Source organism: Antechinus flavipes, chromosome 4 (assembly GCF_016432865.1).
Source record: "Antechinus flavipes isolate AdamAnt ecotype Samford, QLD, Australia chromosome 4, AdamAnt_v2, whole genome shotgun sequence".
Lineage (NCBI taxonomy): Eukaryota > Metazoa > Chordata > Mammalia > Dasyuromorphia > Dasyuridae > Antechinus > Antechinus flavipes.
Genome location: NC_067401.1, coordinates 138,003,561 through 138,023,413, shown reverse-complemented (window position 1 = coordinate 138,023,413; position 19,853 = coordinate 138,003,561). Strand labels below are relative to the sequence as shown.

At 36.7% G+C, this 19,853-nt stretch overlaps 1 protein-coding gene and 1 long non-coding RNA gene across 3 annotated transcripts in view; both read left to right on the top strand.

The window, feature by feature from the left end:
- Window positions 1–10,867, top strand: part of ZNF652 (zinc finger protein 652) — an 88,651-nt gene extending 77,784 nt beyond the window's left edge. For both annotated transcript variants that reach the window (XM_051994771.1, XM_051994770.1), the window contains exon 7: window positions 1,339–10,867. In XM_051994771.1, the coding sequence (XP_051850731.1) occupies window positions 1,339–1,844 (506 nt within the window). In that variant the 3' untranslated portion in view covers window positions 1,845–10,867. The remainder of the gene's footprint in view (window positions 1–1,338) is intronic.
- A 3,439-nt stretch (window positions 10,868–14,306) lies between these two features.
- The window catches only part of LOC127560298 (uncharacterized), a 51,044-nt gene continuing 45,497 nt past the window's right edge, over window positions 14,307–19,853 (top strand). The window contains exon 1 of the long non-coding RNA XR_007953299.1: window positions 14,307–15,051. This is a non-coding gene — a long non-coding RNA (uncharacterized LOC127560298). The remainder of the gene's footprint in view (window positions 15,052–19,853) is intronic.

Sequence of the window (19,853 nt, the reverse complement as noted above, 5' to 3'; positions counted from 1 at the left end):
TTTTACAGATGAGATTATTGGGCAACCAAATAGGCCCAGTAGCTAGAGTACTGGGCCTGGAGATAGGCTGTGTGATCCTGGATAAGTCACTTAACCTCAGTTTCAGTTTTCTCATCTATGAAATAGAGCTAATAATAGAACTGTAGTGATGATGAAATGTGATAATATGTAGTATGTTCTGTAAACCTTCAGTTATAATTTATTGTTGATTATTATCATCATCAGAGTCTATAGAGGTATATTGACTCACCTATAGTTTTGCAGGGAGTAAAGGTAGAACAAAGTGTTCTCGTGCACCCATTCCACCAAGGCTAATTTTGGGGATATAGTGAATTAAGAAACTCACTATAGAGCTTGAGACCCCCTAGTTACCCTCAGCCTGATTTAGCCTGTCTGTCAAAACAGTTTACTGGGGTGTAATCATTGCTTATGCTACAGCTTCTTGGACCCATGGGTGAGAGTTAAATGCATCAGTCGAAAGATAGAAAGCAGCCCTATAAAGGGCTCAGGGCACTCATCAGAGATGGTGCTGTGTTCTTATGAGCTAAGCAGAATTGAATTAGCCCAGAAGAAACGTGAGATACACAACATCAGAGAGTCTACCACAAATGTTCATAGTGACTATTTGTGTCCGACCTGTGGCACACCATTCCAGGTTCATCTGAATGGACACACTGCAGCTTGATTCTAACATCGTGATGTCATTTTTGTCCTCTTTAAGAACAAAGAACAACAACCAATTAAAGGGAGAATTTGAATTCATTTAAACACAGGTCTTCTGACTTCAGATTCAGTGAAGCTGAAGGGAGAAGAAAAAGAATAGATTTCAGATAAACTGGAAAGTCCAGTTGCCTATGTGAAGTTTGTATTGCTTTTAAAGTCCAAAATTCAGGAGTGAGGAAATATAAGAAGCAGACTTTTTCTATAGGAAATTCTCAGCCAAAACTTGTGAAACCTCAGTTACATTTGCTTTAGATAATAACTAGAAACTACTAGAGGTGTACTAACAAGAACTAGGATAGGAAGGAGTTGATCCCTTCAATAAAGTTCAGTAAAACATAGCTTTGCTAGAAAGCATTAGAGTAACATATCAAAGACTACTACTTTAGTTACTTCTTTTACTTAAGGCATATATGATGCCTTGGACTTAGGTTTTATTTTACTTTTAATTGCTCTACTGTCATTAATTCCAGATTTGGAAGTTTATGATTAATAGAATATAGTTCAGCATATTTTGATAAGGTAAAACTTTTTTTTAATGCGGAAATGTTGCTTGTACAGAATACTCACAGATGTAGTTTAGTGTATTCATTGGTTTTTATCTCTTTGTCACTTCAGGAGAGAAACCTTTTATCTGTGAAATCTGTGGCAAAAGCTTCACCAGCCGCCCAAATATGAAGAGGCACCGCAGAACTCACACAGGCGAGAAGCCCTATCCATGTGATGTGTGTGGCCAGCGGTTTCGCTTCTCCAACATGCTCAAGGCTCACAAGGAGAAGTGTTTTAGGGTTACCAGCCCTGTGAACATCCCGCCTGTTGTCCAGATCCCACTTACAACTTCCCCAGCCACCCCGGTTCCTTCCATTGTGAACACACCCACAACCCCTACCCCACCAATCAATATGAATCCAGTAAGCACTCTTCCTCCAAGGCCCATCCCCCATTCCTTTTCACATCTTCACATTCACCCACATCATCCTCATCACCTCCCCATCCCGCCAGTCCCTCATTTACCCCCACCTCCAGCCCTCTTTAAGAGTGAGCCTTTAAATCATAGAGGCCAGAGTGAGGACAACTTTCTGCGACACCTGGCAGAGAAGAACAGTTCAGCACAACATCATTAACAAATATCCTCTTTAATCTATTGTCCCTTGGGTATGTGCCCACTTGAGAGTCTGCAGAGTGGGAATCAATGAGGTTGTTGGTAGCTCTATCCCACTCCCTCTTAGCCTCCAGCAAAAAAGCTTTGTCATTGGCTTGGTGTACCAGCAGATCCAAGTGAATGAGAAGACTACCTTTGGCTCAAAGAGGAGAAGGATCATCGTAACCTGGGGAGCCGATGGAACTAAAGCCCAATATGCTTCCTTTTTATTCATGACTTTTATAAATTTCAAATATTGAGACTTGTGGAATTTTATAATTTCATATCAGCTGATGAGGTATGCTTGCTTTTATATCCTGGACTTCTCCTCAAAGAGGAGATAGGCCTGGTTTCCTTTTACTAATCGGGAAGGCTGTGAGATTAATCCAGAGCATTAATTGTATCACTGTGTATTGTAACAAATTCTTTTCAGCTTTTGATGCCAGCATCAGAGGTGAACTGGCTACATATCACAGTATATTAAGCATTATAGAGAAAAACAAAAATTTCTTGTTTGTGTAGCTCTCTCCTAACACACTCTTTATTTTACTACAGAAATTATTTTAGAGTTTTTGTATAGACCTCTTTAGTAGTTACCTGTTTCTAAAATGAAATGTATTTCAATAAGCGGTGTAATTTTTTTCAGTGTAGCTGGACCTATGTTGTAAAATAGAAAATTTTTATAATCATCAAAATGTGATTCTTAAAGATGCATATAGCTTCTATAGTTAAAAGTTATCCTTACATCCGTACTACTCAAAGGTGCTTCAGAGACTAAATGTATCTGAGAAGGTCTCCAGGCCAGATTGCTGCAAAAATTATGTTTTGCTTTCAGAACTTGTTATAAGTTATTTGGTAGTTTTTAATATCTCCACTTCCTACCCAAGTGTCTCTTAGGCTCACCAGACATGCTCCTTTACCTAATTAGGGTGGAGTGTTACATGAAATGTTTTAAAAAGGAATGGGTCACTTTCCAGGAAAAACACCGAAGAGCACACGTTTGTGTGCACACATGCATATGTACACACACACACACACACACACACACACACGGTTTGAAAACGTGAGAAAAGTTGCTCATCACTTAGAAAAGGACAGGGAGTGGAGGTTTTCTCATGTCAGTCATAGCTGTTCCCCGTTCTCATGAGGAATAGTGTTCGTGGTTAACTTTTATGATATGACTAATTTGAATTTCATATCATGTGCTGCTTGTTTTCAGGTTGCTTTCTTTTTCTGGAGTTGTTAGGAGAAGGAAAAATACAAAACACGAATCACAAACATGATATTGCTGGTAGAGGATAAGGAGGCATTTAAATGAGAACATGAGCTGATCATATGATTGAAAATGTCTTTTGTCACTGGATATATCTACAACTTGGAGCTTTTCTTATGTAACATAATAGCAAAGAAAAACTTGACTGCCCTAAGCAAATGTTTCTAAAATGGCCAATTTGAACAAGTGGTAGGGATAGCACACCTCTGATACTTTCAGCCTGGTAACTTTTTCAGATATTGATGATATTATAGCAAGAAATAGTAGTTAATATAGGGAATGGTTCAGCAGAAGGCCTTGCACATTGGTTATATTCAACTGCTGAATGGCTGTCCTATTTTTCTTCTTTCTATTTTAATTTAAATAGAGATGACTCTCACAGTAAGCTTAAAAATTGGTGTTACCCTCATCTCAGAGAACTGAGTTTTGGCTGTTATTGTCTTCTTTTAATTTTGTGTTTTACCTCAAAATTCCCCAATGTTTCCCCACATATTTTCAAATAACTGCCTCTACTAGTACCCTAACATTTGAAGGTTCATTTTTTTTTTTTCCGAATGTGCAATTGTAATGGAGGTTCTCTTCTGGATCATGGACTATATGTTATTACTAAAACTGAGGCTAAAGTCCTTGTTTTAAAATATCACATTCTTTTCTATTAACTTTCCTATTCTGATCTTCTTACCTTTGTCTGTGTGCTGTGAATTAGTATAGGAAGCTTTTGGAATGGGAGAGAAAAAAGGCATCTCTGACTACCTTTGCTTCCTAATTTATGTGTAAGTCTTTAAAAATTGGGACAGTTTTAAAGAGTTATTTCTCTTGATATTTAGATACATTTTTTAAAGCTCCCAAGTACACAAGCCAGTAAGGAAAGCTAGATCCTTATTTACATATTTTATCTTTAGTGGCTGCTCTCCCATAAACTCCTTGCATTCCATGCCACATTTTTCTTCTACATTTTTATGTAAATGTGCCACTACTTTATGGTCAGACCTGTTAAAAATGCTTTTTTTTTTTTTATTATTAAGAAGGTATCTCAGTTAAATATATTGTACTTTGTTCTAAAAAGCTTTACAGTATTAGACAGCCATTCTGAATTATAATTCAAGACCATTTTGTTGTCCATTTCCTAGGAATATTATAATGATACACTGGGAATTTCAGGTGGTTCTACCTGTGATTTGGGAGTTGCAGATCTATATCCCGTAAGAAAGAACCCACAACCCATGGGAAATCCAGTATTAAGTAGTCATTACCATCCCCAAAAAAGCTCAAAAGAGCTATCAAAAGATTCAGCTAAAATTATCACAAAATATAATGACTGGTGAAAGTCATTTTGGAGCAGCCTTTTAAAAATCCCCAATAATTGTCTATTTTTGTTTTCTGGGTTTTGACTTTACTTGACTGGTATCCATGGTTTTAAGGAAAAGTTCTCAGAAAATCTAATGTGTCTTCATAATTTTCATATTAAAAATTAATCAAGACACATTACAGAATATTTATGAGTGCTTCTGAACATGAGAACTTCAGGATTAAGCCTTAAACAAAGACCTGTGTCAGGTTAACCTAAAAACTCAGGAACTCAAAGTTGAAAAATCTGGTTGATAGTCTTTACTTGGCTTCCCTAATAGGTATGTGGGCTAGTTCTTCTATCTTCTTGCATTACATAGTCCCATAACCCTGCAAACTGCTCAGTATGATTAATTAGATGTTCATCTTTTTAGAAAAAGGATATGGAGGAAGAGTTTGGTCTCTAGTTTTTGCTATATATGTCTTTACATAAGTTTCTAAAGGACCTCGAAGGCTACGTTATGCAGTGTATTTAAGTATTACATTGGTGTTAAATGAGGCTGTTATTACAATCTTATTGTCTTTGACATTTCCTATCCCATTGCTTAAAATATGACCTATTTGAGGATACAATGACATTTTTGAGTTAAAGTAGTAGTGTACATTTCCTTTATCTTTTAAAAACTCAAATAAGAAATCTTAGCCCATAATGTAAAATTGCTGCTTTACCTAGTTGAATCAGGTTAGCTCATATTGAGTGAGATTTTTTTTGGTTTGAACAATGGAGAAAAAGTAAACATAACCTAAGTCTTATGGCACATAACTTCACTGCCACCTATATATTTGTGACTTCATTCTTACATACTTTTAATGAGAAAGAGAGGCTTCCATGTAAATTTTACCATAGTATCAAAGGAAACGTTAGAAAATTAGTAGCATGTATTTTGCTTGAACCCTACCATTTTGCATTAACTACTCTAAATGAATGGCTGAGCACGAAAATACCATAGTTGTACTTGATGCTTTGGAAATACCTTTCCAAGATTCTCTTTAATTTGGTTGTTCACTTATTGTGTGCCTGGTGATGATGTCTTCTGTGGAAAAGATGTTTGCAAATACTGAATTTCCTAATTTCTTCTTCTTTTTATGCCTGATTTTTTTTTAAGTTTTCATATTCATTGGTTTGGATGTTTTTGTTTAATTTAATTTAATTTCACAGTTTCTGATTTTTACACAAAAACAATTGTGATAAAAGTCATTTAAGAAATATATTCCATTTTGCAAAACCCTTGTCAGTTTGACATATAAAAAAGTATAGATAATTTGTCACATCAGACTACCCATGTTACATTTAGAGCTATTTCTGCTTGATCTTATATAAATAAGGATATTATATTATGTAAAACAAATTAGGTGTGTATACTCACAAAATAAGCATTTTTGATGTGCTTCTAGATTTAGAATCATGAGAATATTTGACAAAGGGGGATAAATTGCTTTTAAGAATTCTGTCAATTGTATTTAAGGTCATCTCACTTGGAATTCTGTATATTTTACAATTGGACAAATCAATGTTGGCTTTATTTTCCTTTGAACAACTTACTCCTTTGCTAAACCAAGATTAGAAATCCCATTCAAAAATAAAAGCATTTTTCAGTAATGGAAAGGTCATAGATTATTAGCGATAGTAACATAATTATGCAATAATTATATTATATTAATTATAGCTTCTAAGCTAGACTGCTTTTGACATCTGTAGCATTTATAATAATTAATAATGACCTTCCAATTCTGGATTACTACCTCGATAAAGCAAACCAGACGTCCTCTCTCCCCTTATTATGGAAGCCATAAAAGTTGCCACCAATATGTCCATTTTCTTAGTTCCTTACTTTTATACTCTATAATCCTGACTTTTTATAGCAATCAAATATTTTTGTCTTAGAGAAAGGGCTTTACAAGTTTGGACCAGCATGGAATTTTAGCTCCTTTGGTTTAAATTTGGAGGACTAGATGAATTCATCAGGTGAATCAAATTCCCCATTTAAGTCAAGCTGTTTTACCCAGGTGTATTTTTTACTCATAGAAGACTAGCATCTTGCCCTTTCCTATTCTTTGTTTTCTGCATTGTTGCAGAAGTTATTTGTGGAATGAAATTCTACTTTGTTGCTCTATTGATTAATTAATAATTGGTGTGTCATCAAATCATCTCTTGGAATTGTTTCATTTCCTTAAATTACACAAGTAAATGCAAACCTACATTTTCTTATCTTTCTTCCACCATTGCAGCTTAAGCCCTCTCTCTTTCTTGAGTGCCTTGAAGAAACCAGCATTCCTGGAAATTTTCTCCCTGGTTTAGATCCTACCTCTACTTCATTTTCCATGAATGTTGGATTTTGTCTTTAATCTATTTGGTTTAGTTCTTCAAAAACTAATAAAAGCCTCAGACAGAAATTTTGAACATATCTCTGAATGATTTCTCTTCCCTGACTTTCCAGGTTTTATGGTAGCAACTGATTACATATTAGTCATACCTCTCTAGACATTCACCTCCTGTCTCTTGAGTAACTAAAGGTTTGGTCCTGTGTCTTGACTCCTATTTGCTTCCTTAGCCCGGGAAAATAATTTCATTGTATATTCCATGTACAGTTTTTGCCCAGTTTGGTCTTCCTGAATTCTTCCTTTTTCACTTTAGGGGGATGAGCATCAGTGCTGCTGTGACTATACAATAACTTTCTCATTTGTTCTCTCTCTCTAAGAATTAGTTTGCAAATTTGTCCATAAAAATTTTTTTCTTACTCAAATCTAATTCAAAATTGTTTGGTTTTTCCCAGACTTTTTGTCTTGACTCTGTCATCTAACCTTTCTTTCACCATGTCCATGATCATCCAAGCCAATGACTTTTCTTTGTTTTTCTCTTTGAGATACTGGTCTTAAAGTAGTTGCACCTCCTTTTACAATTCTTGCCTTATCTCTCCCATTACTTCTTTGCCCTCTTTTTTCCAGGCTTCTCCTTCTTTTCCAATCTCCTAAAACATCATTTAACTCTTTCTTTCTAGTTTTCCCTAGAATCAGTTTTTACAATATAATTATTACTCAATATGAAGGACATTAAACAAACAAACAAAAAAAAGAGAGTTGCTTTATGATCTGTTTGTGACAGCTGGTTCTGAATTGATAAAAGTACTTCAGCATTGTGTTTTACTGCCACCAAAGGGGTTTGTGCTGTGCATAAAACTCTCTTCCTTTTAATTCTTATCCAAAACTGAAAACAAAATCTTTTAAGAAAAGAGGAAACTAGATTAGTTGGGTTTTTTGTTTGTTTTCATGGAATGCAAACTATTAATCTTAATATTTTTGCTGTCATCAAAACTTTGCATTATCTTTTTAAAGCTACTCTCTCTAAATTCACATTCTTTTGGTGAGTAGTCCTTGGAGTTTTCAAGAATAAACTCATAAGAAAAAAAGGGGAATATGATGAGGCAGAAGACTAGAGAATATAGCTATTTGTGAAACATTAATTCTTTTTATCTGAACAAGCCTCTCCATTTCCACTCTGTACCCCATCATGTTACTGGTTAACCAAGGAAAAGATTCATGAATAATTGAAAGTTGAGCTATACTTTTTGGGAAACTAGTTTGGAAACCATGTGATTCTTTTTCTTCCAAATTAACACTTTGTTACATCAAAAAAATTTTCTATATGATTACTTTTCACTTGACTCGTCTATTTTCTTAATAATGGCATCCAGAGGTTTGGCTTTCCCAAGTATTTGTTGGCTGACAGCATTTTTTAACTATTCTCTGTAACTGTGCTAAGCAGAAAGTAGTGATGAACATTTGAAAAAATTAAATTGTCTGTCAAGAAAACTTTGATGATCTGTTCTTTTGCTGAGTAGCAGAGTTTTGAAACAGTCAGCAGAGGGGGCCCTTGTTCTCTCAAGAAGCTGCCTCATAGCCTACCTGATCCAGGTTTACTCCTTACTTGTGAAGACCATCTCTAGTGGGAGAAGAGATATGGTAAATTACTTCTATGGGGGTGGAACCGGAAAGGATGTGGCAGAGAAATAGTTAAATTTTGTTTAACTTTGAAAGGCATCTATTACTCAATGCTTCTTATCTTTCTAATTAGCTAAAGACGGACTGAATGTGTTGAAGAAGAGAAGTATTCTTGAATGTACAGCTCTCCCTGGTTTATATATCTTTAGTGGGGGGGGAGGGGAAGGGTATTGTGAGAGGGAATACCTTAACTAACAGGATTGATGTCTCAAATCACATTTTGCATAGGACTTTAGAAACCAATCTGTTTACATTTGAAAATCAGTAGGAAATAATTTACACCCAGAACCTGACTTCTTTTCTGCTTGATCATTTGAATCATTCTTGATTTAGGTCAAGAGTTTAAATAATGGAATATGATTTCAGTGTTTGCTGTTAAGATTATATCCTTGAATTATAAGCAGCCTCTGAAAATCTGATCAAATGCCTTTCAATCTTTCACATTTAGTATGCATGTACATTTTATCCATCTTTTTGCAGGAGCTATATAATTACTAATAAATCTGTCATTATTCAGCATTACTGTATTTGGCCCCAGGGAAGCAAAGCAGCAGGATGTTTAAAAAGTATCAATTGGGGGGGAAGGGGGGAGACAGCTCTTGTATTATGTAACTTTGTTTCTACTCCTCCCTGCTTACTTCAGTGTTTACTTTTAACTTTGGGTTCTGAAACTTTATTTTCTCTTATAAGTACAATAAATCACTGTCCTAGTTCCCTTGATATAGGCACACTGGTAAGGAATGCTTTGATGCCAGGAGTCAGAGATATTTGGGGAGCATAATTGAGTAAGTTAGCCTGACTAGCCTGTTTAAATAATAATGCCTAATGATGAGAGCCAGTCCTTTTCCATCTGGTGTAGAAGCTTTTTTCTTAAGAGTTCTCATATACCGAATGCCAAAGCAGGAAGGCAATCTTGTTTTCTCTTTCCTGCTCTTTTCCTTAACCTCTCCTCTCTACATTATCCCTTACTTGCAGTAGTTGGGAAGAATAAATCATTAACTCTCAGGAGTGTGGAAGAGGTGAGAACATTCTTGTCATTTTAAATTTTATAAGAAGGAGACTTGAAATCATGTTTAGTCCCATAGTATGGGATAGGTAGTCATACCTCCCCATCTCATCTCCGAATGGATAACTGTTACGCCAGCCATTATCTCCTGGGTCAGACCCAAGGCCCTGAGCCCTGGGATGGTATCTTTAGCAGGCACTCCTTCAGTTTGTAGTTCAATTTGGTCATCTGTGCTCTGTTAGGTTAGAGGCAGACAATCCAAAGTATTTATCTTTGCCATGACCAGGAGCAACAGATCTTCCTGAACATAAACAGGCAAGTAAGCACCTAAAGAGAAATACTTAGGTATCAGCCAGTGGAACAAGTGGCATTGATACCTGGAAGACTAAATCTTACTCTAGTTCTTTTTTTTACCCAGCCTAATCAGACCTCTAAGAAAGCCCATCCAGCACAGAACATTGATTCTATCCACTTGTAACCCAGCGCTTGACAGAAGAGCACTGAAGTTGTGATCAGCTTAGTAGCAGATGCTTAGGTATAACTTGTTTGTCTTTTTTTTTACCCCTTGACAGTACATAAATCACTTGCACTTTTCTTTATTTCTTAAGGAAAAAAAATCCAGTTTGCTTGCCAGGAAGCGTTGAGCGTTAGGTTTACAAAGCTTGTTGTTGAATGTTAAAAACTTGTCCAAAGGAGTTTGGCAAAATAGAAGCTGCTTGGTCCCTGTTCTTGCCTTCTGGATCATAAGGATTATTAAGGCTATGTAGCTTGGATGCTTATGACAAGTCCAGAACAGGGCAGCATCCCTCTCCTACCTCTCTGTGGAGATGCAATTGAAGGTCAAATCAGACTTGATGTAGGGCAGGTACCCCTCATGCTGCAGCAAGTTCAAAGGAGTCTTTGAGTTGGGGAGGTGACAGACAAATAGGACAGGATTTCTGGTCTGGAAAGGTCCCGGGGAGAGGCACTTTGCCCCCAGGAATTGCAGTGAAGTAGAACTGAGCTCTCCTTTAGCATTTCCAAACTAGCATATGCCATCTAGTTTCCCTGGGGCACTTTTTTCCAGTATCCTGTCAGACCCCTCATTGTATTGATTCTTTTCCCTTTGTGTTGACCATACCATAATTATTATTATTATTTTTTTTAGCAATTGAGAATGCACTTTTATTTCAACTCAATCATGATTTTAAACATAAAAATTATAGATTGTTAAAACTACTTTTTGTGTATTTTTAACCACTCAATGTAGCATTGTATATTTTATTCTTGTGAGACTCTGGTACAAGGTGTGCCGCTTCACGATATTTCCGAGATGCTGGGCCTTTGGATGTGTACGGTAACCCACCTAATGCTAATGTTCAAAGTAAAAGAAGTAGCCATATCTGTTGCACCCGTGTCTTTCTTTCCTGACTGTTCCTAAGGGAAGAATACATTTCAAAACACTTAAAAATGGTTATATACTAGGAACCATGTGGAAGTCTGATTATTTTAGGTTTTAACAATCACTATGTAAGTGTTTTTAAGTAATGGTAATAAATTACACTGAGTCATCCACAGAAGCTGGCCCAATGACACATTTTGTGGGCCAGTACCCAAGGTTATAGTGGACAAAGGGTTTAGGTTTTCTTTATAGCGAGCTGATGCAAAACCTTTATTATAATATTTAGCCTCACTGGCCTAGTTGCTAACCAAGTCTCAGATGAGGTAGGAAACTGACAAGTCCTCCTAGAAATTGACATTTGGCTTCTGAACTTAATTTAAGGAAAAGTTTGGACTTGAAAAACTGCAAACTGTATTCAGTGAAAAGTCAGAGGTGCAGGATTTTTAGCATTTAGGTGGACATCCCCCAGTCTACAAAAACAAAACAAAACTTGTCCTCTAGAGGTGGACTTTATTGTCTTCAGGGCTTCTCCTCTAATTTACTGCTTCAAGTTAAACTGCTTCTCAGGAATTTCCTTCCCAAGGACCAAGGAATTTTCTCCCATTTATCATTGCTGTTGCTGTTGGGTAGGACTGAGTGAAGATTTCCCTTTGTTTAACTCAAGCCCCAGCAAATGAATGAGTGTTCTCCTATAACCCAAACCACAGAAATTACATGTTTCTTCTACACCACCCTGTCAAAGTCAAATAGAAATGGGGGCTACTAATCAACACACAAGAACTGCATATTAAATTAGTTTTAAAATGTAATATTGCTTGTGTTTCATTATATTTTTGTTCATTTTGTTAAATATTCATTAGTTATATCTGGTTCTGGCCAGTTGGAATGTTTGACACCTCTGTTCTAAGACCATTCTACATCTGATTTAACATTTATTGTTTACTATATACAAGGGGCAGCTAGGTGGCGCAGTGGACAGGGTGCCGTCTCTGGAGTCCGCGGGGAGTCTGAATTAAAATTTGACCTCAAACATTTGCTAGTGTGTGACTATGAGCAAGTCGCTTGACCCTAATTGCTCTCAGTTTTCTCATCTGTAAAATGAACTGGAAAAGGAAACAATAGACCACTGTCTTTGCCAAGAAAACCCCAAAATGGGGTCACAGTGTTGGAAATGACTGAAATGACCCAACAACTAGGCACAAACCACTGGAGCTAAAAAATGAAAATAACACTTAACTTCAAAAGAATTTAGATTCTAATGATTTGCTATAAACATTGGCATACAATTAATTTATAATTACCTAATCTTATTCACTTCAATATTTATTTATAAATATCAAATATGTTATAGCCTTACATAACTCATACTTAGGGAAAAAAAATACATATCAACACTGACATCTACAGACTCAGCCTTCTCTAAAGTTATCTTTGCTTTTTTGCTCCAATTGCTGATGACCCCCAGGACCTTTGGGGTTCCAATTTGAAGGTATCTTCTTTGTTTCTCTTTAAATGCTTCAGTATAAAACTGGGTCATCCCTAGTCCCCTAAAGACATTTTATATGGTAGTTTCCTTTACAACATAAGTAGTCCTCTACCATCAAGTCATTTGGGGCATGCTTTATCACAGCTTAATTATTCACCCTGTTTTTGAAAATCTTGAATTTAGACCATTCATCCTTGAAACACAATTTTTATATGCTATTTTAACATAATTCACTAACCATCTTTATACTTTCGTAAAAAATTATCAGTGATTTCAGCTTATTTGTCTATATTGTCATCATGCTTTTTGAACTACTCTTGCTCAGCAACTACGACTGTTAAAGAGGTTATTGTATGAACTCCATTCTCAACAATTCAGCCATTCCTGATCTCTTCACCAACCAGAAGATTGACCTACTCCTCTGTGTTCTGAAGTATTCTTCAGTTTTTGCAACAGGAAGTACCCATTCCAAACCTCGGCCCTCTACTCGTCTCAACCTCTGCCTCGTTTTTGCACTTCCATTTGTCTACTGTACCTAGATTGATTTCACCATTTATTCCACTCAAGTTATGCTGTTCCACAGCAGGAAGTTGGTGTTTGTAGTGCAGCATTCTACATTTTTGTCCACGGTCTTAAAGCCCCTTTGCTCTATGTAAAACTACAGTAAAGAAGGAAACTACATCAGAGTTCAGAAGTGAAATGTAAATGCACAAAGTAATTAGCATTTCATAATTTTATAGATGACAGGAATGCTAACCATTGCCAGGTGTATGGCCAGACTCTAGATGAGTGGTTAAAATATGGAGAAATTCTAATGAAATATTTCTTGACTAAGAAATCAATCCAGCAACCAGGTTTTTGTTTTTGCTTTTTGATGGTGAAGTGGTCCCTTTAAAATAAATGCATACACACATATCTTTGCAGCCCCTTATTTATGAAGTGACATAGACAAGCCTTAAGAGGGGTCAAAAATAGTGGTTTGAAGGGGCAGTTAGGTGGTGCAGTGGATAGAGCACCAGCCCTGAAGTCAAGAGGACCTGAGTTCAAATTTGACCTCAGACACTTAACATTTCCTAGCTTTGTGACCCTGGGCAAGTCACTTAACCCCAACTGCCTCAACCAAAAAAAAAAAAAAATATATATATATATATATATATATATATATATATATATATATATATATATATATATATATATATAGTTTTGATTTATCAACTAGTCAAAAGAAGCCCCCTAGTGTCAGGAATAGTGAACTAAAAAATAAAATAAAAATAGATGGGATTCATCTAGACAAAATTACTTTGCTTATTTTCAGTTGTGGCTTTATGAAAGTCAATTAGGGGACTGGATAAACTGCCCTAAACAGAGATCATGATTTCACAGCTGGAGAAGGAAGGGGGCAGGGTACAGTGGGAGGTCCAGAGCAAGGCAAGAGGAAACCTGTGATTGTGTAGCAACGTGATTACAGGTTAAAATCCAGAGATCTCAGATTTAAAAGAATGTTGGCATAGAGCAATAGTTTATTTTTTAAAAAAACAGCACAATGTTTGTATCCATGTAGCCTTTGGGACTGGATGGCAAATAATGTCCTCAACAATTCTAGACCACAGAGTAGTACACACCCTGGAAAGCTGCAAAATTAAAAGTTGAATCAGGAGCTAGTTACAAATTAAGACTATTTACCTTCCTTTCCCTTAAGGAACCACTGTCTTTCTGCCCCAGTCACCATCTAAAGGAATATGAATGGAGCTATGTGTCTTAGGAAAATAAAACATGTTTGGTTTTAAAACCAACATCTACAGGGCTCAATTCTCTTTTTTGTAATCCACTTTTGGGAGAAGAGTGTTAATTCAGGAATCTGGTTCAAGGGACTTTATTCTGGAAACTACCCAATGTCCTTCAAGTCCTTGAGATCCTGGTAGACCTCAAGGGCTTGTATCCTGAGAGATAGATGCCTGCTGAATTGAACTAAACCAGGCTTCAGGAGTTAGGAAGCATTTCATCAGGTAATGAATGACACTATCTTTTGGAAGGAATTGGAGATGAGGCCCCAAATTTCAGTGAAATGCATTGGCTATACCTTCACTTTAGGGTTACACATTGTCAGAACTATGTAAGACAACGATATTGCTGTCGTCCTGTCCTTGGTACCTGCTCATTCATACTTAATACTACTTAGCATAATGCCATCTCTGTGGAACACTAGCAGTCCACCCAGGGTAATTTCTAGTCAGTCTCCTACAGTTTGTATTGTAGACAATAAAGGTGACCGGCCCTTTGGGGTCATAATCATAGAATGGCACAGATCTAAAGCTGGAGACCCGGCCTGAGAAGTCAATTGGTACAGCTCCCTCATTTTACAGATGAAGATGCCGAGGCCCTTAAGCGATGTGCCCAAAATTACATTGCAAGTAAGTGGCAGACTGGCATTTGAACTGTAGTCCTCTACCAGTACTCTGGAGTCAGGTAGAACTTCCCTATTGTTCCTCTCTTCCATTGTATGTCATGCTGGTCCCACTCCCTTTTCTCCGATCCCTTCACATCATTGGTTTAGAACAATTTGAAAACCTGATGTCAATCTTTCTTATCTGAGGACTTTTTATTTCAGCCTTGCAGAGGAATATAAGCAATTCAGTTGGCCAGGCTAATCGAAGGGGAGCAGTGAAAATCCAGAGGAGCCAATAACTCTGAAGAACAGGTAATTCAAAATTCATTTCTTTTAAAATTCTTATACAAATGTATATTTGCAAACTTCCCTTTTTAATTAGACTTGCCTCATATTAAAATGTTTGAATTCCCCGAGCACATCGTGACAGATGGCTACAAGAAGGATGGTGCCTCTAAATCATCCTGGGAGGAATTAGAGAGTGAGTTGAACAAATTCACTACTCAGTTCTTCTGTGTACATTGTGGTATTTTCTGATTGTGAGAGAATTTTAATTAGAAGACTTGTTGTCTATCTAGTATAAGTAATTTGGAACAGTATTCTCTTTTCTCCCTCCCTGAGGCAATTGTCCTTAACATTTGAAGTTTCTAAGTCTTTGTTTTCCAGGTATGTTTTAGAACTGAGCTTTCTCATCTGAAAAATAAGGAAATTTTGACTAAATGATCCTTAAGCTCTATTTTGACTCTAAATCCTCTGATTTCAGGTATGCTTACTAACTTACCATAAATGCCACTATCTAGCCAACAGGTGTATGAAACTGCAGTAGCGTACCTGGTATAGAATTTCCTCTTGTAGTGGCTCATTACACTCCTTGGACAGCTGGATATTCAAAGCTTTTGATCTCTTAATAGAACAATAACATCTCCTGTATTTTGGGCATATGGAAAAAGAATTGTGATTGGCATAGGTTTCCTAATGCCTTCAAGCTAGAGCAATACTTTGCACACTGTAGGTGTTCAGTAAAATATTTAGAGAATGAATGGATGACTGCAGTTGTATCCCTGGTATGCAGGCAGAATAATGTATGATATTAATATAGATTATATATAGTTGGTATATATAATATATGTGACTGAATTCTAAAGTTAGGTAAAGGGGATTTTTTAAAGTCATATACTGTTTTTTGTTTGCTTGATTTTGGTTTTATTAGGCAGTTGAAGTTAAATGATTTGCCCAGGATCATATAGCTATACATATTAAGTGTCTGAGATCGAATTTGAACTTAGGACCTCCCGACTACAGGGCTGGTACTCTATCCACTGTGCCATCTAACTGCCCCAATCATATACTGTTTTTAAGAAAAAAATAAAATTTAAAAAATTATACACAGTTTCAAATTTTTGAGCCCTAGTTCTGCTACTTATTGGCAGTGTAGTCCTTAGTGGGTCATTCGATTCATCTGATCTCCATCTGGAAAATGGGGAATTGCACTATGACTAAGGAGAGGAAAAGTGGTATAGTGATAGCTAGCTAGCCTGGGTTAGGATTCCACCAGTGACATGTATTGGCTGTGTGACCGTGGCTTTAACATCTTCAGGGGAGTCGTGATCAAAGGCATGAGTTTCCCTTGACTAATACTGATTTGAAGCCATCCAAACCTTTTTCCCCTCTATGATTCATGTTTCTATCTTTCTATGAATCCTTTATAAAAACTAGATAGTGGTTATCACATCCATCCCATACTCTAATCCCCAACTAACATATCAGACAAGTGATCATGCAGCCTCTGCTTGAAGGCCTTAAAGATGGGGGGAGCCTAGCACCTCTTGAGGCAACCCATGCCACTTTTAGATAAGGACAGGGGTTCACTGGTACAGGGGACTCCTTGGGTTAGAAACTTTTATCAGTGTTGTTGGCATCTTCTCTGCAATTTATAGCTTTATCAATGCCTAGAGCACTGACAGGTTAAGTAACTTGCTCAGGGTTCCACAGCAGGCATGAGGCAAAGGTAGGATTTAAATCCAGTTTGTTGTTTCCAAGGTTGATTTCTTTATCTGCTTTGTCATTATTCCACTCTTGATTAGTTCTAATTGTTAGAAACTTCTTCCTAAAAACAATCCTAAATTTGCCACCTTGAAGCTTCTATTTATTGTTCCTTGGTTCAGATTTTTGGAGTCAAATAAAAATAAATCTAATCCCACTTCTAATCCCTTACCTTAATCCTATCCTCTGAATCCTTCCCTGATCTTCATGGGACATGGACTCTGTATTCTTCAGCATCCTGGTTGCTCTCCTCTGGACATTCCAGCTTATCAATGTTCCTAAAATATGGCATCCAGAACTAAACATAACAGTCCAGAAATATCTGACAAGTACAAAAGATGATAAGATTACCTTATTTCTGGAAACTGTCCCTTTATTAATTGAGTCCACTAAAAGTCCTAGACATTTTTCAGACCAACTGTTATCTGGCTACCATCATCTTTTTGTGCCCAAGTAAACTTTAACATTATCTTTGAATTTCGATTTATTAGGTTGTAGGCTGTAAACTATCACCATCTTTTTAATTCCTGTCATCCAGTTGGTGATTCATTTATCTTTGTGTCACCTACAGATTGGACAAATATATCTTTTATGTCCTTATGCAAGTCTTTGATAAAGGTTTTAAACAGCACAAAGCAAAACATAGATCCTTTGGGACACTCCAATGAATAGTTCCTGCCATGGTAACATTGAACTCTACTTTTTGAGTCTAGCCATCCAAACAGTTCTGAATGTAGTTTTTATTATCCTGTCCACATCTCTCCATCTTCTCAAAGATAGAATTTATCAAAATCTTTACTCAAAATCTAGGTAAACTACATCTACAGTATTTCTCTCATTTCTAATAATGTTTTTGTTTTTGTTTTTTTAAGTGAAATGATGAACAGTTCTTTGTGTGAAATCTTGCTGGCTCTTTCTAATCCCCATTTCCCTTCCCATTTGTTCATCAACCGTCTCTTTAAAATTGGACTATTACAAAATGTTCCCAGGAATTAAAGCTAAGTTTACCAACCTATTGTTTTCAGACTCTGTTCTCTTCCGTTTTTTGAGAACTGGGATATTTGTCCTCACTTAGTACTACTCCCATTTCTCACAGTCTTTCAAATAATAATGACTGTAGATCAGAATCACATCTGTTTCAGTACTAGAGCATGTAATTCTGAGCACCAGCTAACCTGAATTTCATGGAGGTCAGGAAGGCTCTTTACTGATTTGTGTACCCACTCCTCTGAAGCTGCTTTTGTCCAATCATCTTTACTTTTATTTATTTATTTATTTATTTTAAATTTTTTAGGTTTTCTTTTCTTTTTTTTTTATTTTTATTTAATAATTACTTTATATTGACAGAATCCATGCCAGGGTAATTTTTTTTACAACATTATCCCTTGCACTTGTTTCTGTTCCGATTTTTTTCCCCTCCCTCTCTCCACCCCCTCCCCTAGATGGCAAGCAGTCCTTTATATGTTGGATATGTTGCAGTATATCCTAGATACAATATATGTTTGCAGAACCGAACAGTTCTCTTGTTGCATAGGAAGAATTGGATTCAGAAGGTATAAATAACCCAGGAAGAAAAACAAAAATGCAGATAGTTCACATTCGTTTCCCAGTGTTCTTTCTTTGGGTGTAGCTGCTTTTGTCCATCATTTATCAATTGAAACTCAGGTCTCTTTGTCAAAGAAATCCACTTCCATCAGAATACATCCTCATACAATATTGTTGTCGAAGTGTATAATGATCTCCTGGTTCTGCTCATTTCACTTAGCATCCGTTCATGTAAGTCTCGCCAGTCCTCTCTGTATTCATCCTGCTGGTCATTTCTTACAGAACAATAATATTCCATAACATTCATATACCACAATTTACCCAGCCATTCTCCAATTGATGGGCATCCATTCATTTTCCAGTTTCTAGCCACTACAAATAGGGCTGCTACCAACATTTTGGCACATACAGATCCCTACTGTCCAATCATTTTTAAAAGAAAGTCATTCTCCTTAGCAGGGAAGAGAAGTAAAATGATTTAAGAAGATTGTTTCCCTTTGTGACTTTAGAATTTCATTTTTGATCAATTCCCATCCTTCCTGGGCTACCTCCTGTTAGCATTTTAGTTAATGAGACCCTACCTAATCTTCTCAGCAACTTTGGATTTCCTGAAGTCTTGCTGAAATGCCTAAAAAAGGATTAGTACATTTTTGTTATGTGCAGTCACTATGCTAAATGCTGCAGGTAAGAATAGAAAAAGTAAGGCTATTCCTGAGCTCAAGGAAGTCATACTGTTTTGGGGGGAAACTACATAGATAGCTGTTTAGGGCAGCTAAGTGGTGCAATGAATAGAGTACCAGGCCAGGAAGATGACTTCTTGAGTTCAAATCTGGCCTCAGACACTTACCAACTGTGTGACCCTGGGCAAGTCACCTAACCCATTTTATCTAAATTCCTCATCTGTAAAATGAGCTGGAGAAGGAAATAGCTAACTATTCCAGTATCTTTGGCACAAAAACCTCAAATGGAGTCATGGAAAGTCAGATATAACTGAAAACAATTAAATGACAACACACATATAAGAAAGTTTAGCAGATGGTGAAGCCCACAGGTCCTTAGGATGAAAGGCCTAGGAGTCTGCAGAGAGTAGCAGCAGGTCATATGTAAAAGCCCAAATGACCTTAGGATACAGTGGCAGGATAGATGTTAAGACCTAGTAGTCATCTCCCCAGAAGGATTGTAGTTAGTCAGTCTCATCCCATCTTAGCATTCTTAATTGTTGTACTTTCTGCTTTGAAGAAGTTAGGATGTCTCCAGGCTTAAAGGAGGGATAAAGGCACCTCCATACCTTTAGCTTTTCCCACTTGGAGGCCCTGGAATTTCCTGTCCTCTGTACCCAGATCTAGGAAGAAATGGTCATCTCCAGAAACTTCCCATCTTTTATTTCTATCTCAGCAACCATTTCTCTGTTAATAAGAATCAGATCTAGAATAGAATTTATTCTCATTGGTTCTTCTACTTCTTGAAGAAAGAGATTATTATTAAGACATATCAAGGAGTTATTAGCTGCTCTGATTTGGAGCTCC